The 25063-nt window shown below is 35.8% G+C and overlaps 1 protein-coding gene across 2 annotated transcripts in view; it reads left to right on the forward strand.

The window, feature by feature from the left end:
- The window catches only part of LOC134678673 (carboxyl-terminal PDZ ligand of neuronal nitric oxide synthase protein), a 151175-nt gene that overhangs the window by 63289 nt on the left and 62823 nt on the right, over positions 1-25063 (forward strand). For both annotated transcript variants that reach the window (XM_063537320.1, XM_063537321.1), the window contains exons 2-3: positions 8351-8422; positions 14129-14230. In XM_063537320.1, the coding sequence (XP_063393390.1) occupies positions 8351-8422; positions 14129-14230 (174 nt within the window). The remainder of the gene's footprint in view (positions 1-8350; positions 8423-14128; positions 14231-25063) is intronic.

Here is a 25063-nt window from a genome sequence, read left to right on the forward strand (position 1 = left end):
TTGAACGAAATATTTATAAACATTCGTGTACATGTACCCAGTGATAAGCCGATTTTTGTAGAAGACTTTATGAACAAACTCCCGTAGGTAGACCTTATTACCTTCAGGTACTCTATATATTATACTAATAACGTTTAGTTGCAAAATATGAACAATTATTACAGACATTGCCAACAGTTCCATAAAGTTTAAGTATATTTTAAAATCTCTTTTTGCGTCTTAGAAACAATGTGCAGCAAAATTTAGAAGGTTTTCCTTTTTTTATAACTTATATTTGCTTAGAAATAATAGAAAGAAGTCGCAAAATCCTCACTGCTGTTAAAATTTCAAAACAAATTCTTTGTAAAGCCCAGGGCACTTGTTTAAATGTTTATGAGAACGCTGAGCAATTAATTTTTTCTAATACCTTTTAATATTCTCTTCTAAATAGTTAATGTTTTGCAGCGAAAAGTTTTCGATACATAAATCATAATTAAATGTTTTGGAATCATTATGTAAACAAAGGGATGCAATGGATACCTTGACGAGCTGCTTCAATAGTTCACATTAGCAAAGAGAATTAAGTATGTACATATTAGGGACAACGTCACTAGTAGGTACGTAAGTAGAGTATTTGTACTTTAGTTTAACTATATACGGAGAGTTTGATAGTTTAGCTGTAATATATCCATTAAAGCTTTAATGAGCCAATTCCAGTATTAAAACGAGGGTTTTATTTACTTTCCAAAAAAAACCAGCGACATATTTGCCAACTTACAGCTACTTGAATACCTACTCATTCGTATGTAATTTCGGCGAACGCCAGTCTTAAAGTTTAGAAAGTAAAACGTTCCGATGTGCCGACAAGGCTCTCCGCCGAGATAAGTCGCGTCAAAACCAGAAATAAGCCAGGAAGATGATGGGTGAATAACTCTTTGTCTTCGTCTATCGTAGGCGTAATCTCCAATAAAAAGGCAACAAAGGTAACTATCAAAAGTTATATACGAACTTGTCATGAATTGCGTACCTACGTAAAACTGTCGATATTATTTCTCGTCAAGTCATCATGATTAGATAGGTACGAGTACTATTCCTATTTTTCTTTTGCATAGGTACCTAACTGATAGATAATAATGTAGGTACTTATTAGATAGTGACGTACATGATGACAGAAGATATACCGGGTGTGGCCTGTAACATGAGCAAATAATTAAAACATAGATTGTACTCCTCAAACGGTGATACTTTTGTTCTACAACTTTTAAAAAGTATGAATTATTTAGACTCCCTATTTTTCATACAAAATAAATATTATCATCAATGGACGCCATGGCCACGCTATATCATTGTGATTGACGTTGCTTGTCACGCCTTAAACAAAACAAAATTCGCAATACATTGCGTCTTAGAATAAACTTTAAAGTGTATTAAAAATCAAACCACAAGTTATTTTTAAAAGTAACAAATGTTAGTCAGCATGAGGAGTACAGCCTACAGTTTAATTTTTTGCTCATATTACAGGCCACACCCGGTATAAAAACACATCTATCTTAGTACCGTTGGAGTACAAAATTTTTTATAAGTTGTCCGTCAAATTGATAAGCAATAATGTAAAATTTTGATCATGAACATTTATACCACAGGAATGAGCCTCAATTTATTTAACTTGCAGTTGTGCCGACAAAAATCCTTAGGGGAGACCGAGGTGAGTTGTGACCATAGATTTGTTGTTTATTGAGGAAGGATAATGCTAGTTATATTTATCGCTCGGATTTGATAAGTAACTAACTAAGCAGCGGTTAGAAATGGAATGTTACCAATTTTTTGGAATCTATTAACTAAATACTAGGTCGCAATAGCGCGCGTTTGTTAGTTCAAATTGCGAGCTAACAAACGCACACTGTTGCGAGCTGACTAACAGTTATTAGATTCCAAAAAATAGACAATGTCACAACTCTCCTCTGTCACAACTCACCTCGGTCTCCGTTACGTTATTAGTTCAAGAATGTTAGGCCAGTAATAAACAGGGGTTATCCCGAGTAAAGTGTTATTCACTGCGAGCATTTTTGCTGTATCAGCTCCCTTGGCCCGAAAGAGCCCGACAAATGAAGATGAACGACGAGCCCCGAGTTAGCGTAAGGCCCGGCTAATTATATGAACGACATTTTGTTCCGTCTAAAAGTTTACATTTAATGTAGCCATAATAATTAATAACGATAACAGTCATGTATTTATGATTTTACTATAACTATCTATTTTATTTTTATTGAGTTTCATTTGTGAATTGCCTTTTATTAGGCTTGTGAAATGAATAGGTATACCTAATATAAAAATTATAACACTCATAAAAGATTACATTAGAACTTCTTACTTTTTTGATTAAGTAAACATATTGAAACTACGTAGCCGTTAGCTATAGTTTCCGTTCAACAACGTTAAAATCTGTCAGTAACATCAACTTTCCCGGTTTTCATGCGCCTAGTTAGGAGCCGATGGGTATTAGTTTAATTATAAAATTCCATTTTTAGTTATTTCAATTTGTAATATGTTCATTTGTCAACATATTTTGTTGAATAAAATTTACTCACTTAGGTACCTACTTACTCCGTTGGCTCACCGACCTAAAATGAGACTTTGTCTCCGACACAAGACAGCGACACTCGGCCCGGCTTTCGGTATTCCTAGCAACTTCCGCGGTTCCTTTTTACCGAAGAATGGTGCTTCTCATAATATGATTATCGTTCATATAAAGCTTATAACTTATTATGACTCTTATGAGTAGAGCATCATTCCTCACAGGCTCGTAAAGGCGAGTGTCTGTCGCGATAAGAGTGTTCGGGCCATGGATTTTCGTCATCAGTCGTGCTCGTGCTATCATACCTTATTGGGGTTACATGTCTAACCCACCGAGGGTCCGTACAATTTCCATGACCTTCAAGTTACAAAATGATAAATTAAGACCTGCATTGTCTATGTACACAGTCAAGTAAGTAACTAAGTAGGTAGTTGATCTGTATCTAATCAATTTTGAATAAAATACCCATTTTTTATACATACATGTATTTGTCGACCTGTCACATTGGAGCAGAGTAATCTTCACGAACTCGAATCGACATTACATTATAGGACCCCATTTCCTTTCGGCGGAAATCGTCTGGAATTGCTCACGGTATGCAGTCTTAGGAGAAAATCTATTTTCTTTTCAACAGTCTCCACATACCTCCATGTCTCGTAATCATGATCGCCTTTCATCTCCGTTTTACACGTTCAATAGTATTTCGTTTAAAGCGGAATATCCTCATTCGTTAGGTTTGTAGTAGCGCCTGCAAGTTGTTTGATAGCAATAACATCGTTAAGGAAGGTTGTGATATATTTCGGTCGCAGGGAGCTCGAGCCTCGGTGAGAAGTAACCATAGATTTGTTGTTTATTGAGGAAGGATACTGCTAGTTATATTTATCGCTCGGATTTGATAAGTAACCGTTTGGGTGATAATTTATGTACCTATTAGATTGGATTTTAGTGGTTGTTAAACTTGACGTTGGGAACTACCTATCTCAGACTTCATTCGCGTTCAAATCGTTAACTCCTGCTCCTGCCCCCTCCACGTTAGTAATGGATAAAATGTCCTCTTACAGGATACAAGAGGTCCCTCTTATTAATAAAACTTAGCAAACATCGGTTAATTTTTACTTTATTCCTTTCCTTACAGATACATAAGATACATAAGTCAAAATGCATATAATCAGCGCGTTTATAATAAATTTAATAATGCTTAATTTTATTGAAATCCGTCGCCGCCGTCAAGCAATAACAGTTGTCCAAAAAATATATATGTCGGCTGGCGATCGTAAGATCAGGCATATCGTGAAACGTGAAAATCTTTGACTCGTTCCCTGAGTCGACGGAGCCCCGCTACCCGGGGCTCCTATTTCTGGGCAGTTTGCCCTTCGGGCATCTGAACCAACCTAACGAACCTATCTTACCTATATATTGGTTTGATGTAACAATACACAGGAACATTACGATCTGGCTGATCTTACGATCGGCCGCCGATATATATAAAAAATAAAACCAACCGTCTTTGTGATTTAAGTCATTTAAGCAAGGCTGAAATAACGAGACCACTGACGAGCGGCCGGGTCGCGGCGAGCGCGAACCGCTGAATTGGCCCCACGGGACCCTGTTAGAGACCGCTGACATCGGCGCTGGAAGATTGCCGTTACAATTCGATCATAACTTGATTTATAGCTAGTCTTCGTAATTAGGAAATATATCTACATCTTTTAGCTGCGTGGAATGCTAACTATCCACACTTTCTCTTGATTATTCAGTTTTACTCTAGAGTTGTCACTTTTTATACACGCAACACTCACATTTGCTAATCAATATCCCCTAACCATAACGTAAAGCTAAATAGTAGCGCACTTGTACTATTTTACGAGTAAACATTAATTATAGAATGGATCTAGTTCACCTGGGCAAGTATCACACCCTTTAATCCGAAGCCTGTCTGCGGTAACAATTTACAAGTAAATATGTATAATGAAATTCCATACGTTATCCAAATAGCTATAAAAGAAAATATAAGAAAACTCTTGCAAAAGGAATTTTTTAGGTAAAGTAAACACACGTATTTTCTGTCCAAATAGAATACGATATAACCCGAATACACTAAAATCTCAAACTAGAGTAAATTAAATCAACGGGAGACTAACAATTAAGATATAATTCAATAATTCCTGCGTTGGTTAAACTAAACCAAATAAATACCTACTTGATCGACGACGACGTTGTTTGTCGAAAGTGTTCGCTTAATTTGAAAAAAGAAAACCGAGAAAAGGAGTATGTTTGATAATTGCAAAATAAATAAATACTTAAATCATAACCTTTGGCGTCGAATGATGGTCCCTATCTAATATGCCCATGCAGTGCCCTCAAGTCTCTTTCGTTGTGCTTGATTAAAAAAATATATATAACTGAAGCAGTATGCTACTGTATCGTATTTTGATTCCTCAAATGTTACATTTCTAAATAAACTAATTTCCAAAAAATATCTAAGTACCTACATACAAACATTTTACGTGACAGCTACTACATACGAGTACATTACCGAAGTGTTCCGTGAACAAAGTTTTGTACGGAACACTAAAAAAATTACCTAACTGTCATAGGGGACTAACATTCGACACGAGAAGTATAGTTACTCGTAGATGAGAAACAGGTAAGATTGTTTCATTTCATTTCATGGTACCTCAACTAGGTACCTAACACCAAATAGGCGCGTTGATTATGCGATTGCGGGGACATTACTCGTGGCGCGTGACCGTCCTGTTATTAGATTCGCACAGCTCCTGGTTTCCTGATGTCCCTTGCGAACGCCCATTAAAAGTCCCCCATAAGAAAGACGACTGGTTAGCTAGCGATGCGATATAAATCACTTTGAGGCCTTTTTACGACTTGTGTTGTAGTAAACCGTTTTCGCCGTATTTATCCTCATATTTTCACTTAAACTTATGGTTAATCTTACACAAATCGACCTAACTAGCCCCACGATAAGCTCAATATAGCTTGTGTTGTGGTTACTACACTGAGAGAAAAATCATCACCAGGAATTAAAAAACAGTTCTGTACTGGGGGAAAAAGTGAAGTTTTAGTAATAATTATGGACGTTTCACTATTTCTGTAAAGTTTATTTATTTCTACAAACAGCTCAGTAATCCCAAATATAATTTCAACAAACAGATAATAGAAATTGCAAAAGTCAATTTGTTCCTATTAGTTAACTCTCCTTGTCCCCGGATTAAGTTTATTTTTGTAATTCTAAGTGTATTTTTGTTATACTTTTCTCTCAGTGTAGACGATATAATAGAATAAATATGAATTCTTAAATACAAAGAAACCATCCATAACTCAGATGATGTTCTGAGATGAACACTCAAATAAATACCATTACCAGGATTTAACACTGGGACCTCCTGCTTTGTAAGCAGGCACATATTCTTAGCCGTTTTTATAAAGGAGAGGACTCTTATCTTGTTTGCATGTTTTAAAATTCCATTAAGGATCTCTTGTAGTTTCTCTATGTCCGAACTTATAGCAAACTAGCGACCCGCCCCGGCTTCGCACGGGTTTGAATTATACACCTAACCTTTCTCAAAAATAACTATTCATAATTGAAAACTGCATTAAAATCCGTTCAGTAGTTTTTGAGTTCATCGCAAACAAACATGTAAACACACATACAAATGCGGCGGGGGACTTTGTTTTATAAGGTGTAGTGATTAAAATTTATTGATCGACATGATATATTTATCTGGAATGGGATATACCTAAAGCCATGCATATAATATATATATTTCTTAATAATCGAATACCTACGATTAAACTTGAAAGTAGAAGCCTTAACCAAGCTGTATTTCTGCGGTTTGTTCTTTCCTTGTGAAGCCATCCAAAAGTGTGTAGGAGAGTTCGAAATGAAGCGAAAGTCGAAATCTAAATAGACGCTAATGGTTCCAAGAAACTCCGAGACAAGTCCAATAATAAGGCTTTAATTATACTTTCCCGTATGTTTAACTCATCATGGATTTTACAGACATCAGTAGACTTGGCACGAGATATTTCGGGCGCGATTTAGACTACCTCCATATCTCTTTTAAATCATTACAGTTAGAAAAAGACGGAATAGTCATGGCGCTATCTTGTGCCCTCGTGCTAAGTAAGCTTGCTGGTACAGTCGAGTACATGTGTGGTAAGGACCTATCTATCATACTTTATGTTAGAATTTCAGAAAAAAATTTTACTTCTAACTGAAATAAGTCATACATACTAAGAAAAACTGACCAAGGCCTCCAATGCCCCAGGCTGGAATCGAACCAGCGTCCTCTGCTATCGCGGCAGGTGTGTGCGTATTTTCTGAAAATGATTTAATTTGTTCTAACACTTCTAATATTTAAAAAAACTTAGTCGCACTGGAAACATTTTGACCCTTCTGTTTTATGCTGTAACTTGCTTCGTTTGCTCACCGGTAAGATCTTTCATGGCACAAATAGATTTGCTCTTAGCGTGTATTAATAATACATATTACTAAAACGAACAATTACTATTGAAACTAATATTTGGTTACAAGCCAACACTTGCAACTAAAGTTAGAAACAAAATTGTTACCAATGTCATAACTTCATAAGTAATTGTGATTTACGGAACGGATTCTAACGAAAGCGTTTGTATGTAGAGGTATATAGCTAGCAATAGGAATCGATTAGGTACCGTGGAATGGGGTGACTTTGATCAATTTCAAAATTAATATTGATTTATCTCCCCGAATATGGAATCTAAAAAAAAATAAAAAAGATTACGATATCATCGGTTTTTGCTCCTCTATCGATTTCACCAATAATATTTTTTAAAATACTTATGTACTCTTTGAAATAAAAATCTAAAGTGGTGATCAACTTTAAACTTAATTTGGGGTTACTTTGATACCCCCCTTTTTTTCGACGGAATTTGATAGTAACCTCTATAGTAAACTTCAAAACATTACACAAAAATCCGTTCGCAGGTTTAGGATTTATAAAGATTTTATTGCCTTTGGGGTTACTTTGACAAAGAGGTAAAAGATTAGCTTGGAAAAAATCAACTTTATTGCAATATAGTCTCATATTTTACATATTTAAGGTAAGAAGCATAATTGAACAATAAAAACCTATCAAAATTTGTTAAAAATATGTAATAACGATACAATGATGTACACGGACACAAATCACTAACTGACAGTGACATTCAATCTTGCCAACCGTAAAAAGAACAATCCACAGGGTGCGTTCAGAAAGCGTAATATTCGAGTTTGAACTCGAAGTAAAGTTTTTATCAAAGTAAACCCAGGATTCAAAGTAACCGTATTCCACGGTATTAAATCGTTATACTCCATGATTTTTTGAACTTGGACTGGCTGCAGCTAAGTACAGTCACCACACGGGTATGTTGAGCCATTTAGAGCTAAATTGGACATTCTATAGCGCAAGTATTGAACAACCAATTTAGCTAGAACCCTAAACGGCATAACAATCGCGAAGCGTGATGGCACAAACACAGCCATAGAATTATTGAGAGACTAGTTAGTCAGTCCTATGGGTCCCGAACTTTCTGTGGTCCCTTTGGAAGTTCTTCAGGGTCTAACCCAACAATTCACAGGCTCATTCGCAAAACAGACCTAAACAGAAGTCCCCCCCCCCTTATATATGTATACCTAAAGCGCAGGTTCAACTTTGATCACGATTTTGTCTTACTACACACATTTGAAAGTATGCGATTAATGTATGTTTGACTCTACCCACCTACCCTTGAATATACATAGTTTTTCTTTTGTTTCAGTACATTGGGACCATGGATGTGCCCCGACCTTCAAGCCGCGTTGAAATAGTTGCCGCCATGCGTCGTGTACGCGTAAGTACATATTTTATTATTAGCAATATTATAATAATTTTACCATCAGCCTAGCGGTAAGAGCGTGCGACTTTCAATCCGGAGGTCGCGGGTTCAAACCCCGGCTCGTACCAATGACTTTTTCGGAACTTATGTACGAAGTATCATTTGATATTTACCACTGGCTTTTCGGTGAAGAAAACATCGTGAGAAAACCGGGCTAATCCCAATAAGGCCTAGTTTCCCCTCTGGGTTGCAAGGTCATATGACAGTCGCTTTCGTAAAAACTAGTGTCTACGTCAATTCTTGACATTAGTTGTCAAGCGCGCTCCAGGCTCCCATGAGACGAGGCGAAATGTTGGGATAATGGGAGTAAGAAAAAAAAGACATAAATAGGACGTATAAAATGAAACGGCTCCAAAAAGATAAAATAAATTCATCATTCATTCATTTGTCAAAAGCAGGCCTTCTTTCAAATAGTACTAAGGAATGGTTACGGCACTAATCATGAAAATTTTAAGAAAATACTTTGATGATTCACAAATACTTATAAAATTTCTACCGCTTTCTATTATTTATTCTGTGCCGCTTTGCTAGTTGAACGTCCATTTATATATATTTTCATGCTTAATGTAATGAAAGAGACCGCAATCGGTTACAACGTAATAAACAAATTAAAACTTGTTTTATTTTTTCGTAAATATAACGATTAAGTAAGTTAATGACAACTGCGTGCATATACGTATTATATTATATACCTACCTGTATAATAATAAATAGCTACGTGGTTGTGGTTTGAAGAATTTAAATTCACCTAACTAAAGAAAGACTCCATAATAAATATCTAAACATTTCTAATAGCTAATCGTGGGCACTTTCCTATACTAAGTTTTTTGTCACGAAAAATAAAAATATCTTATTGGCATCTGTAATCATCATAAAATACAGCTCCACAGAATGCCCCAATGCTTGATCTCAACGAATATACGTGAGTAACTTACGGATATTGAGCCATAAGACAGTTCGGTCGTTATTTGATGACCGTGCCATTCCGGAGACTTACTTATATATTTTCCGGTTATTTAGCCGATGTGATAGATGTAATCTCTTTGAAATTATAGGCAGGTCTAAAAGGAAGTATTGGTTTGTTATTCATCATATCATTCATCTTGTTCTCGTGAGCATTTACGAGTATATCGAGAAAGCCCACTCCTATCCTTACTTGAACATTTGGCTCGCGAGACTTTTGAGTTCAGGCCGTAATCGCCAGTTGAAATGAATATAATGATTAATGTTTACGGCTGTTATAGTCATGGGATCATGACATTCTTGAATAACTTGTACGAGTAATTAGTATAGACATAAGACAACGCGATTCAACCTACAATACTAACGCTATATTTAGGGTTGCCATAATTAGTCGGAACTGATAAGGGGCAGTGGTATTCTAGAGCGCTATTAATAAATAAATAAATATTATAGGACATTTTTACACAAATTAACTAAGCTCCACGGTAAGCTCAAGAAGGGTCGTGTTATGTATACTCAGACAACGATATATATAATATAGTATATAGAAAACAACCATGACTCAGGAACAAATATCTGTATCATCATACTAATAAATGCTCGTACCAGGATTCGAACCCGGAACCATCGGCTTCATAGGCAGGTTCACTACCCACTATGCCAGACCGCTCGTCAAAATACGGGAAATTAATATACGGGACGTGATACTTAAAATACGGTGACAGTCCCGTATATACGGGACGTATGGCAACCCTAGATTAAAAATTGAAGGTTTTAGTGCAACAAACCGACATCGTTTTACTGCAGTTTGATAAAATGTATGATGTCACTTTGGCAATATTTAGTTATTACATTATCGTCACTATTAATAAAACGTGCAAATAACGACTCGAATAGTACCTTCTCAGTCTTAAGGTATCAAATAGGCCAAGGAGAGGCTCAAGAAGTATCGAAGAATTACTTGATAAAAATAGTCGTTCTGTGAAAATAAATGATTGGTGTCAAGTTTGATGCTCCTTTATACAGCATTTGAATGAAACAAAAAGAATATAGCGAGTTACCATATATAAAGAGTTACCATTAATTATGAGAAAGTAAATTGTTTGCCCAATTTATGTCAGAGACTCAAAAGTATACAAGAGTAGGTATGTGTGTTTATTATTATTGGTTTATTTACCATCGTCTACAATTTCATTTTCTTTCCACGTGGTTTTCATCTGTAGCGCGAGTAGCTACTCGTACAGCGAAGGAACATACATAATATACCTAGACAAAACTCTCAGTAAATACATTAATTTTTTTTCCGGAAATCCTTCCAAAAGACTGACTTTTTCGACATAATATATCACTGAGTTACCCCTCCTCCATAATTCTGCAGTTTTTAGGGTTCCGTACCCAAAGGGTAAAACGGGACCCTATTACTAAGACTTCGCTGTCCGTCCGTCCGTCCGTCCGTCCGTCCGTCCGTCTGTCACCAGGCTGTATCTCACGAACCGTGATAGCTAGACAGTTGAAATTTTCACAGATGATGTATTTCTGTTGCCGCTATAACAACAAATACTAAAAACAGAACAAAATAAAGATTTAAGTGGGGCTCCGATACAACAAACGTGATTTTTGACCAAAGTTAAGCAACGTCGGGCGTGGTCAGTACTTGGATGGGTGACCGTTTTTTTTTGCATTTTTTTCCGTTTTTTTTGCATTATGGTACGGAACCCTTCGTGCGCGAGTCCGACTCGCACTTGCCCGATTTTTAAAATTACTATGTACACAGTTTCCCACCATTAAACAAATGTGATTTGTTTATAAAAACTGGATTGTCTAAAGTAAAATTCAAACCTCTTGCGCGGCGTTACTTGTACAATATTATTTGACGTTGTAATCTTGCATAAACGTCGGGTAATTTTTGAGTTCTAGTTAGACTTCTATAGTTATTCTAGTTTGTTGTATTTACTGGTAGCCCTAAAATACAAAATGAAACATCCATTGTGGAGTTAAGTAATATCTACAAATTTAATTCTCACCTTCCTTAAATGCGTAACCGGTACATAATCACAAAAGTATTTTGACTTTATTAGATATGATTTTTGTTTTTCTTTTGTTGTATACAACAACAAAATCTAAGCAAGATTGATAGGAGTACCGTATAAGCTCGGAAAACATCATAAATCATTTAAATCGCCCCAGTGGATCGCAGTAATCGAGGAAAATGACGCGCAGGTGGAGAATATAACAATTTGAGCTTCAAATACGTAGTGTTATTTTGTAGCCAATCATTAAACACACCGGCCACTTCGGGGCGACGCTGTCGCTTTTCAAATTAATACCACCTTGGCGAATTTAATTCACATTTATAAGCTTTGTAAGTATTATTCCTCCGAATACTTTAGCATATTGCATAACCAACGTCCATTTACGTGTTTGGTCACATCAAAGGGCTGACTGTTAATGTCACATCTTTATGTAAGTATCAATTTTATGAAACACCTCATAGAAATAGAAAAATATAAACTTGATTATTTTTGAAAGTATACTTCAGAGAGATTAAAGCCCTTATAAAAAATAATACCTACCTACTAAAACTTTGCGATATTTTCGAGATTTCGAGAAGTTATTCTAAGACAGCTTTAGACACAAAATATTCTATGCATTATTTTCTACCCAAAATAAGTCATCAAAGGAATCCAAAGATGAAATAGAAAAATATAAACTTGATTATTTTTGAAAGTATACTTCAGAGAAATTAAAGCCCTTATAAAAAATAATACCTACCCACTAAAATTTTGCGATATTTTCGAGATTTCGAGAAGTTATTCTAAGACAGCTTTAGACACAAAATATTCTATGCATTATTTTCTACCCAAAATAAGTCATCAAAGGAATCCAAAGATGAAATAGAAAAATATAAACTTGATTATTTTTGAAAGTATACTTCAGAGAAATTAAAGCCCTTATAAAAAATAATACCTACCCACTAAAATTTTGCGATATTTTCGAGATTTCGAGAAGTTATTCTAAGACAGCTTTAGACATAAAATGTGACGTCCCACGGGTAAAGGTACCTTATGACGGTTGCCGCTTACGCTATTATTAACGCTGCTCCAATATTATTGCAGGGCTATGCGACGTAAGCGCCAGCCGCCATAAGGTACCTTTTGCCGTGGAACGTCACAAATATTCTATGCATTATTTTCTACCCAAAATAAGTCATCAAAGGAATCCAAAGATGCTTGCAAGCGTGTAGTTATTACAAAGCTCGCTTATTTTATACCTACATAGAAGACGATAGACATTGTTCTTCTTCTTCAACCTAACTTTCCTGACCTAACGCCAGGGTCCGCTTTCCTGCTCAGTCTTCTCCACTTTGTCCGGTCTTCGGCATCATAAGGTGTGAGATTGTTCTCTTCCATGTCCGCTATCACGACGTTCAGCCAGTGCTTCTTAGGCCTACCACGACCGCATACTTTATAAAAAAAATAACTAACCGGTAGGTAGGTATATACAATATATAAGAACCTCTTAATTTGATTTATAAACGTGAAAAATGAAATGGGAACGATCTCAATTACGGGCTTAACGTAGTATGAATTTTGCCGAGAGCAGGGACTGGTCCGATTTCAAATTATAGCAATGATGCAAAATTAAATGCTAACAATGTTTTATTGACTAAATTAAGTAGGTCTTTATATAAAATTGATCACGCAGATATTATATTATACGAGTATGCTTTCTTTAAGGGTCTAATATAGGGTGAAATTTAACACATTGCTCAAATTGACAAGTGGGTTAGGAACAGTATTGCAGTATACGACAAATTGACAACAGACAGACTCATATTAAAATTGGAAGTATTAGCTATTCATTATACCTACCTACGAGGCGTATGAGATGATGACACGAAAAATTATGATTATACTTTTGGAATTTACATGATTTTTCCGTACTTAGTGAAAACAGTGAGATAAATAATTTACTTAAGGAAATTGTTGTTCCACATTATGGACGCTAGGCCATCTTTGAACACGCAGTAAACCGAAAAATATTTACTTATTATCTTTTCGATATAGTATCCTTATTAGCTTTGCCTGTGGATAAAAATACTCGAGATTATTGAATAAAAGTTAAATATATAGTCTTTTCATTGATAACATTATGTTTTTGTGTAATCGGTGTAATGGCTGCAGCACCCGTATGAGGTATGGAGGCACAAATGACTATAATAGAAATAATAATGGAATCATTATTTAAACTTTGAAGCTAGGCTCACCCTTCATTTAAGCGTGAAACATCAATTATTTTGCCGGCCCACTCGGACAGGCCTATTTTAAAAAGCTTTTTTTAGCCAGCTACGCCCGCGCCCCTGTTAAATGTTTTAAACAAAACAAATTACCCGACGATTCGTTTCTCATCCCTTTTATCGTATATTTATTACTCGCAAAAGACTTAGAAAGAAGAAATAGCGTCCTGCAATACCTATTACTTACTAAAAATAAGCTCTAGTAAATCTTTGTTAAGTCCCCGTCTGTCTGTATGTTCGCGATAAACTCAAATACTACTGAACGGATTTTCATGTGGTTTTCACCTATCAATAAAGTGATTCTTGAGGAACGTGTTCGTGTATAATTTGTTAAGGTTTATCCGTGCAAAGCCGGCGCAGGTCGCTAGTTGTAAATAATTGACGGATTTATTTTGTTTCAGTACGAGTTCAAAGCTAAGGGTGTAAAGAAGCGAAAAGTAACCATTGAAGTATCGACGGATGGAGTCAGGGTATCCACGCGGAAAAAGCCCAAGCCTAAAAAGGTGAGTTTTTTTTTCCTTTTCTCTAAATTCTAGAAGATATTTGATAAGTACAACGTGCCTACATTTAATTTAATTTAATGTGAATAGTATTCAAAACTTTAAAATTGGAAAGTATACTTTACTAGATTTAAATAATGCCGTTAGTACCCGTACCCTGAGTCACTGACAGTATCAACACTGACATATACGCCAACATCTACGTAATTTACTTTCTATACAACTCGCTCGCACTAGTATCTAATATGTTAGTACGAGAGAGATGCATATCATACCATTTAATTTAACTGTTCGTTGTCTCCCTTAGTTTTTCTGATCTTCACTATGACAGTATTCATATAATTCCTACAGAAATTGATTCCAGCGAGTGTCTTTCGCGCCGTATTTACCAAGTTAGATTGAAAACTTAGACAACCCTTGTTCAAATTTTCACGCCGCGGTTAATTCAATCTGCCGTAATAAAAAGTGCAACTCAACGAATAGATGTTTCGAAACCGAAAATAGATTGTTGCAAATTATATGATCTCAGTGCAGTCTGTGCTCCGTGAAGAAGATAATCGAAAAGTGGATCGAAACATCGAGTTTTTAGACTTAATAATATTTATGTGAGTAATCCGTTGAAATAACCACAAAAGAAAGTGACAATCAAATATTTTAAATGTGTAATTTATGATGCCGATATGCTCAAGAGACGTGAATCCAACTTTGTGTCAAATGCGTTAAGCAAACAGTCATTTGCGTACAAGCACGATAAATCGGTTTTGTCGTATAGGCCCAAGTTGGGATTCTGGCGGCGGCCGAGATGTGATTTGTTCACGGGCGGAGTGAGTGAGCGCCTAGATTTTTTTCTGTCGTCATTAATCACCGGGTATCTAATGGCGACCCGTCAACTCCTGTGTACGGGAGACGTGCCCGCAAATTTTGTTAAACTAAATCTATTTCGGAACTAGGAATTTGTGAAGAAAGCTAAAGCTAAACCAGCAAAGCTATAGTTTCAATCGCATAGTTGCAAATCTCGCAAGTGGATTCCATTAGGCCTTAAAATATCCTTGATAGTGCAAAGAGTAGCCATATTAAAACCTTAAGCCCACTATCTGACGGCTTAGCAATGTGCATTTTACTTATTTTATTCTATGATATAAAATAAATATATGTATTGACATTCCTTCAGCCCAATTTGTGACTGATCCTCGCATACTCGTGATACCTAGCGTGTGTTTAATATAAACTCTTCTCTGACATAATTTCTTAAATAAAATTAACTACCTAAGGCAAAATAAAATAGGTAAATAATGATGCATAGCCTTCGCCAACGAGAGCCTAAACACACCGCTAGCTGAATACGCTGGCTGAATGCGAGCGTTGAAGCATACAAAATGAAAATTCAGGTCAGCGCATTGGGAAACTCACCGCCGGCAGTAGCCGCAATGAGATGATTCACGGGCCTTCTGGATATGCACAAATTAAAAATTGCAACGTCAACTCAGAATACTTGTTCCAGTGAAAATATTCCATTAGGTATGTGGTTAACGTCTCGGCTCTTAAGTACCTACTGATGGTATTTGGTAGGAAACACATTAGAAGGCCCAAGAAGAAATATATTTTTAAGATAAATTAATAATTTTGCTACATACAATATAATTAATGTAATAATATGTTATGAATGAGTAATCTACTGATATGCTGCGCCCTTATGGGAACATTCCATTTCTAACCGCAGCAGGGAGCCGATTTTTTAATTTCGACCATTCGATTTCGTGTATTTCGTTAAATAATATCTCCACTACTGGGCACTTAAATTCTACTAATAGAATTGAAATCGAGTGGTCACTACCAATAGATTCCAAATTTCGATCGCTCGCATTTCTAAAATTAGCATTTCGCCGTTTTCTACCGATTTCCGAGTGACGAAATCGAGCGATCTAAATTCAAAAATCGGCCCCCTGCACTACCGGTACTGAACGTGTCGCTGTCATTGTCAATTTCCATAGTAAAATTGTCAGTAGTGCAGCTGTCGTTGGAAATACATAGAGTGTTACCCTTTCAGGGTCCATGTGAGTAATTATATATTATATTTGACATCTATGTATGTATGGTTGCAATGTTATGTATGATTTTTATCCCAAGCCTTTAATAAGGCCTTTACTGATCGATAAGACCGATATTAAAGTTAAAATCGATATTGTAGTAAGTGTCGGATGGTCTATCACTAAATAAATACAGTATCGCCGCACCGTTCATAAACTTGTTGCATATGTGTCAACAGAATTCAACAGCGCTATGCTTACTAAGGCTTGGGCGCCTGCTGGAACATAACATGCATTCAGTAACATTAAAATAAATAAATAAATATTATAGGACATTATTACACAAATTGACTTAGCCCCACGGTAAGCTCAAGGAGGCTTGTGTTGTGGGTACTCAGACAAATATATATATATATATGATATATAAATACTTCAATACATAGAAAACAACCATGACTCATGAACAAACATCTGTAACATCATACATATAAATGCCCTTACCAGGATTCGAACCCGGGACCATCGGCTACATAGGAAGGGTCACTACCCACTACTTAGGCCAGAGCGGGCGACAAACAAAAAAAAACCGGGCAAGTGCAAGTCGGACTCGCGCACGAAGGGTTCCGTACCATAATGCAAAAAAAAAAGCATAAAGAAAACGGTCACCCATCCAAGTACTGACCCCTCCCGACGTTGCTTAACTTTGGTCAAAAATCACGTTTGTTGTATGGGAGCCCCATTTAAATCTTAATTTTATTCTGTTTTTAGTATTTGTTGTTATACAACGGCAACAGAAATACATCATCTGTGAAAATTTCAACTGTCTAGCTATCACGGTTCGTGAGATACAGCCTGGTGACAGACGGACGGACGGACAGCGAAGTCTTAGTAATAGGGTCCCGTTTTACCCTTTGGGTCCGGAACCCTAAAAATTGAAACGCTCTGTATAGCTAGTATGTTACTGCACGACACCTTGCACTTTGAGACTATGCGCTGAAACTTGGCACAGTTGATTGTTAGCTGGTCTTGAGCAGATACAGACCGGGAGCCGTCGAGAGCCACGTCTCATTTAGTGGGGGGGAGGGGGGAAGTTCGACGCCGCCGCGCTTCACTTAGAGCAACATTTCTCTAAAACTATCCCTATTAGGGCATGTGATATATCATTGTCGGATAAATTAAGGATGAGAAATCTAGTTTTGGAACTAAAACAATGCACTTTCTAACAAAAAAAAAGCGTAAAGTAGAAAAGACTAAAAAACGTATTTGTGATTTTTTCATAATTACCAATTTTTTTTTAAGTGTAGCAGGAATCTGAAAACAATAAATACAGTTGTAAAGCTACACTTATTACGTTTAAGAAAATATATAGTTTATTATACAAAACTGTCGATAAATGGGAGATAAAAAATAATAATAAGCGTGGGTCAGAGTGATCTCAATACAAAATACTATGAATGTGGGAAAGTTACTTATAATTCGTTCTACAATCGTTTATTTTTTTAAGTTTTTCGTAAATAACTCGTAAACGGTAGCCCACAGCAAAAAATAACCTTTTACGTAAATAATCTGTTTCAGATTTCTTATAAAGTAAGTGCTACTATTTTTCGCTAAGATCAATTACTTAAAAAAAATATTGAAGGGAGAAAATAAATACTAAGGTCCCCTTTTTTAGTCATTCGTAAATAACTTGTAAAGGGTGGCCAATAGCAAAAAATATATTTATACATGAATAATTAGCATAAAATTTCCTACAAAAAAGGTTATTCAAACTTTTGGCTAGGATTTAACAACCAATCATATCTGAGACACTTCGGTCCTAGACCAGTTACAATTCGAGAATAATTAACGAGACAGAAGAGCGCGACGGTGGCGGCTCTGTTGCGGGTCGGGGCTAGTGGCTTTTTTGCTGAGGCAATGTTCCTACACTTTCATGATCAGAATATGTGACTGTTAATTCCAACCACAATAGGCATCATATTTAAAAAAAAATACAGTAAGTTACTGCAAGACATCGTTTACGTGGCATTTTTTTAATTGTTTTACATATTATACATAATACATAATTAGATAGTTACCTATGTATATGGAGCACGAGAGTAACGGATGTTCTGAGTTGCTAGAAACAAGTAATAATAACAGTTATTATGTTTTTTAACGCACAGTAAAATTTACTAGAGTGTATGTAAACATATTTGAATAAAAACAATACCTCATATTTTTTTTTACCTTATCTAACTATATTGATATAAAATAGTCTTACATATAGCTATGTATATTTTAATATATAACTCAAGTCCGGACTCATGTAAAATTATGAAATTCCTACGTCTCGATTTGGAAAATGAATTATATCTCTACTAGACCTCAACAAGTTACGATATGGATAATTTAAAGATATGTAGGTATTTGTAAGATAGATATGTCAAATTTTACGTTTCCGCGATTCTGCAGGTCCTCTTGAACGATTTCAACAAGTTATGACTTAGATATCCAAGTCACATCTAGTCGATATCTAATGTAAATCTAGTTGATTTCTATATCGTCTCTAGATCTTGTGATTATCTCGTTTCCCGAATACGCGTGCTAAACGTCAATCGGCGCGATTCGGAAAGTGAATTAGAGATTAACTAGATACGATATAGTAAAGATATGTGACGTCCCACGGATAAAGGTACCTTATGGCGGTTGGCGCTTACGATTATTAACGTCGCTCCATTATTATTGCGGCGCTATGCGTAGTAGGCGCCAGCCGCCATAAGGTACCTTTTGTCATGGAACGTCACATAACTTTACTATTTCATATTTAGTGAATCTCTAATTAATTTCCCGAATCGCGGCGCCAGCCGCCATAAGGTACCTTTTGCCGTGGAACGTCACATATTTTTACTATTTCATATCTAGTGCATCTCTTATTCATTTCCCGAATCGAGCCGAATGTAACGAGCCTCGACATCCAAATTTATACACTGACTTTTCCATAAATTTTAACCAACCCCGACACTTCTAAAATAAACCCAGGTACCTATGTTAAATATTTTGCTCTTGACCCATTTTTAATTTAGAATCTGGTACTTAAAAATTATCTTACGTACCTAGTAGTTGTAACTCTAGCAGAATTTTTGTTTGTGAAATCTGGCTGACCGCGTAATGATTTTACAGCTCAATTGTTAATTAATCAGCCATTTAATACTTACTGCTTGCAACTGACTAGTATTGGTTTAATTATTTACTTAAACCAATTTAACTAAAACCTGCGGTTTTTCCTGAACAAGTTTTTGTTGCTGCAGTTTGGTTTTTTTACTGCTAGCTATTTGCGTGCTGCCTAAATTGTTAACCAATTTTGATAACGGCAGACTGGCACCTAATCATTTCTTTATACGAAAACAAGCCATCGCCTTAAAGCTCATACCGACTTGTAGTTTGCAAATCATACTTAATTCCTGTTTCTTTAATATGGTGAAAACTAAAGGGATAAAATGTGTGCAAATCTAAAATTCTTTATTCCGTAAGACACACTTTGTTTGTAAGTAAGTAATGTAAGATGATGGAGCCAAAATGCCTGTGTTGGGTGGCGCCGCTCTTCCTTTGGGTTACATAACTATTATACCGGGTGTGGCCTGTAACACGAGCAAATAATTAAAACATATATTGTACTCCGCAAACGGTGACACTTTTGTTCAACAACTTTTAAAAATTATGAAGTATTTAGACTCCCTATTTTTCATACAATATAAATATTATCTTCAATGGACGCCATCGCCACGCCATATCATTGTGATTTACGTTGCTTGTCACGCCTGAAACATAAAATACATTACGTCTTAGAATAAACTTTAAAGTCTATTAAAAATCAAAGCCTACCTACAGTTAAATTTATTGTTCATGTTACAAGCCACACCCGGTATTAATTATGTATTGTATACATACTGTGCTGAAATTAGGAATTTAATACCTACGCACTTGCTGATTTTGCTTACGCTTAAGCAACAACACGTGGCAGTTTCTTCGGCAGACTTTTCTTTGTATTTTGTAAACGTGAAGAGGAACGATTTGTATGCTAAACATGATTCCTAAAAGATGTTGTAGATGGTAGTTGCGTTAATAAAAGGGCGGGTAAGGTATTTTCTACCCAATATTTGGAAAATCTAGCACAATACGGGCTCTCATTTTGTGACGTGACGCTTCGCCACGCACACGTAATGTGTGATGAGATATGTTTGACGATGAATACGAGCTACACTTAAATATAAATTATACCGGGTGTCTCCTATAACACGAGCAAATAATTAAATCATAGGTTGTACCTACTCCTCAAACGTTTGTTCAATAACTTTAAAAAATTATGAAGTCTTAATATTTTCTCTATTTTATACAAATTAAATAATATTTACAATGTACGCTATCATGTAATTGTAGTTGCTTGTGTAACATAATTCGCAATACATTGCGTCGTACAAAAAAATTATAAGTGTACTAAAAGTCAAAATAAATCGTTGATCAAAATGTTGGTCAGTTTGGGGCGTATAGCCTACAGTTTAGTCTATGGCTCGTGTTACTTGTAACAGTGTAGATAGCTACACCAGGTATTTACAGTACATGTTACGTGTCAAACCCGAATTTAAGTAAGATTTTTATTTTTTATCCGAAATAGATTCACCCAGACTGATTAAATGTCGCAACAAATGATTGACATTAACAGTGCTTAACATAAATAATAAAATTGTACACATTCAGGAGTGCTGATTAAATTACTTCGACGAGTGTTGTACCATTTTTGTTGTAGTTTGTTATTAAACAGGTGTATATCATTCAATTGTATTATTTATGTTAGTAGTGATCAAGGCTCGGAACCGGTTTTTTTAAAAACTTCTAAACAGCCCAATATTTTTAATTATTTTATGCTCTTTACGTAGGACTGAATCATGATTCAGGTAAATACATGTATTTAGGTACCTAACAACTTAGTATTATTAGATTGACACATTAAAAAGAAATAATAAAGTAAAGAACGAAAAAGAACGTAATAATACCGGTATTTTTTGTATGAAAAAAAAAACCGGTTCCGAGCCTTGGTAGTGCTGCCTCCAAAAGTGACAGTTGGAAATGGAAACAACCCATAATTTTATTATTTATTTATTAGAACACATTTGTTTTAAAAAATAATTTTGTAGCTATTTGACTTGCCTTCTCTCTCTGTCTCTCTTCTCGGGTCTGGACAGTTAAATAATAACGCACCTGTAAATAAACCGGTTTACCCCAGGGAAACTGGTTGAGCCTGAAATTGAGTTTTGCCGGTAAAATAGAGATATACAATTATACAGCACATTGAAAATAAGCCACCGGTTCCAGGAACGGAGTTTTAATCATCCCGTGTAGTTATCTTATCAGGATCCCCTGGCGATGGCCTGTAATTACGTCCTTAGCGGGGCTGCGACTAATTGCGGGCTATTTCTTGCGTCGCCATGTCTGCATCTCCAACCAACGCACTTGGTCTACAATTGAACTTAATACAACCAACCGAATTCCTATTATATTTCGATTGAATATGATTAATGAAGCAATCAAGAAGAAGAATGAAAGAATGGGAAATGTATGGTGTTGCATATGTCCCGAAGCGACGGTTCTAATCCATGTAAATTAGCCTTCTTATCGTGACCATAATAGTGCTGAGTAGTCCGCGTATATAATAAAATTACTCAGTAGAGCTCGGGTAGCTTATAATCTAGGTTGGGTTGGCCTGTTCTAAAAATGTTTCATTTTGAAATAATTGTTATAGGTAATAATCATTTTACCTGTGCTTTATTGTGTTTTGATCACAAACTAACGACACTTACTTTAAGTGTAACCATTTACTTTAAGTGTAACTACGAGGATAAAATTAAAAATAATAAATAACTAAATAACCACTTTACCTAAATAAGAGATCTGCGGGCGATCAATTTTAATTTAACCCACAAAATGTACCCTTTGTCCTTTACGAAATTGGTCTAACAATGGACTGTTAATTAATTTTGTTCAAATGGTCTCGTGTTTTACATAGAATGACCTCTAGTATTCTTAGATCACGTTCCAATTCGTTTCAATATGTATAACTCAACTCAACAAAGTGACGAAAGGTGTCGTGTCTATTTGACCGTGACCATACGTCCGCTCAATGGACAGAAAACCATATTTTTTTCATTTGGTGTTTGTAAAATTAATTTCATACTACTAACGTTTTTAAATTTGTTTTAAACATATACGAGTAACATGTTATTATTATAAACTAGCAACCCGCCCCCGGCTTCACACGGGTTAATAAAGAATCACTCTATTGATAGGTGAAAACCGCAGGAAAATCTGTTCAGTAGTTTTTGAGTGGACAAACATATAAAGAGACAGACGCGGCGGCATCCATGGGCTACGGTTACCGCTTACCATCGGGGGGGGGGGGGGGGGCGCATTCCTGTTTGCCACCATCATTGTATTATTAAAAAAAACTATTATATCGGAAAAAAACAGATGTTTCTCTTGCTAAGTTTATGACAATTGTCACGAAATTCCGACATATAATATAACTCATTTCCTGTCAAGATTCACCGACAATTCTACAAATATGTCGACTAGAAAAATAATTCTTGTTTCACAACATAATTGTAATACATACAATTGTAGCAAAATGCCTGTCATGTTTGTAAGTATTTCTATAGAAAATATTTTATAAATTTGTAATATGTCACCTGTCGCTTCACAATTGTCGCTCGACATATGTCACTGACAATTGTAACCGTGGTGAAATTGGGACCGACCTAATAATCTTTATTTACTCTCCCCTAACGTTGCCTGTACTTGAAGGAAATACCTTATAGCACCGATTGTTAACTTTTAGTATTCCTACACTCATTTATCAGAAGCTTACATTGTATTCTGCATTGCCGTTTTGATTGTTTTTTTTAATGTATTTAAATGGATTTTCCACGAGTTTCACAAGCCGGGCGGGAAAACTCGCTTGACATTGGCCACAACATTCACATCTTACTTTAAATACATACATACATAGCGATATTTTAGTGGCACCTATGTCACTTTCCGAGCTAAATAGCACCTCTGATGTAAAGTGTCGCTGTCTAGTTATTTTTGCACAAATTTAGTTCGTTCCTTTGTCCTTTGTTGATTAAGTCCTATGAATAATTACTCAACGTTGCTTCAGTAAGGTGAGATGAGACTTAACAGTGTAACGGCTAACGTTTATACAGCATGTAATCTGAGATTCGATCTTAAATAACAAGGCCGAAAGACGAAAGTGGCCGACCGTCCCGAAAGTCCCGAAACCGCGTTTCCATACAAACGTATCTCTTCTTAGTCGGTTCCTCAAGGCTGAGGGTCGTGACCATCAGGAGTGCAGTTCTTCACCACCGCTCTCCAAACCCCCCTGTCTTGGGCCAGCTGTATTGACCCCTGGATGTTGACGCCCGTAGCGTCGCGTATGGCATCAGACCACCGAGTTGGAGCCCTGTCTCTACTCCTTCTCCCTTCGACGCACCCAACCAGAACGAGCTTTTCAAAGCTGGACGGGTCTTGGCGGGCCACATGGCCAAAGAAGGTCAACATTCTCTGGAAGCATGTAGTTGACGTATGTAATATACAAACGTATACAAACGTATGGAGCTCCCATTTTCTCTGGATATTTGTTATTTAAATTTAATATACAAATGTGACATAATGTGATGTATATTAACCATAGCTATACCCTTTCGTTTGATTATTTTTCGATTATTAACTTTTTATTAGTGTTAGCAGCATTAACAAATTGGTTTTCGGGCTCTAACTTTTATAATACGTATAAGCATAACATATGAAAAAAAAAAATCAAACAAAGGGGCGTTAATATAGGTACCCACAAAAAAATTTATAAAAGTATTTTTCATGGTGTTAATAATGTTAATATTCAGAGAGGATAATGAGGTCTACGTTTGTGTGGAGAAGCGGTCATTCTCTTTCCTATTAAGGATTGAAAAGAAGCCAATATAATTATACCCGTTTTTCTTACCTTACCATTTATGAGTTTTATTTCAATGAAATTAAGAGTTACATAATACTGGGTTAGGCGGAGCCAGCTTAGACATTCCATGTAATACTCGTATACTCGTAACTAATTGTGTTTTTTTTAAGTAAACGGAACATAAATGTGTTACATAAACACGTTACACATCATTCGATAAATCTTTGAAAATTTGAGTTTCTAACAAGTACCTATATTGCCACGCACTTGCTCGGCTTTAGAAATTATATTAATGTTACTGTGCCAATTAAAACGATTTAAATAGGGGTCGTTCTCATGTACTTTTACTAGACTAGACTTATTCCCTCGTAATTTCAATTAAAGCTTTAGTTTAAATTTATTTTGCAAAGTAAAAACAAAGTACAACAATTATGCATAAATTAGAAAATTGAATAACTAACTATTTTCAGTGCCTAAATAAACACTAAATTAGCGCACACAATGTTGTTTTATCGGTACATAATAATATTTACAAATTTTTGAAGTTCATAGCAATTTTTGAAGTTCATAGCAACATTTACTTAACTAATATGTATTCAGTAAATTTTACTGAGACATAGGTACTTGTAACTTTGGTATGCAATGCTATACATACGTGATGTTTTATTATGAGAAACATTTTGTCCTATGTATTGGGTAGATTTGTCCAATAGGTACAATTTACCCAACCACCAATGGGACGGTAAAAAAGTGAAAAATCCAATTGATTACCCACTCCCAAACCCAGTCGCATAATACTTTGATAATCTATTTTATGTGAATCCCTTT

The sequence above is a fragment of the Cydia fagiglandana genome, chromosome Z (assembly GCF_963556715.1).
Source record: "Cydia fagiglandana chromosome Z, ilCydFagi1.1, whole genome shotgun sequence".
NCBI classification, from domain to species: domain Eukaryota; kingdom Metazoa; phylum Arthropoda; class Insecta; order Lepidoptera; family Tortricidae; genus Cydia; species Cydia fagiglandana.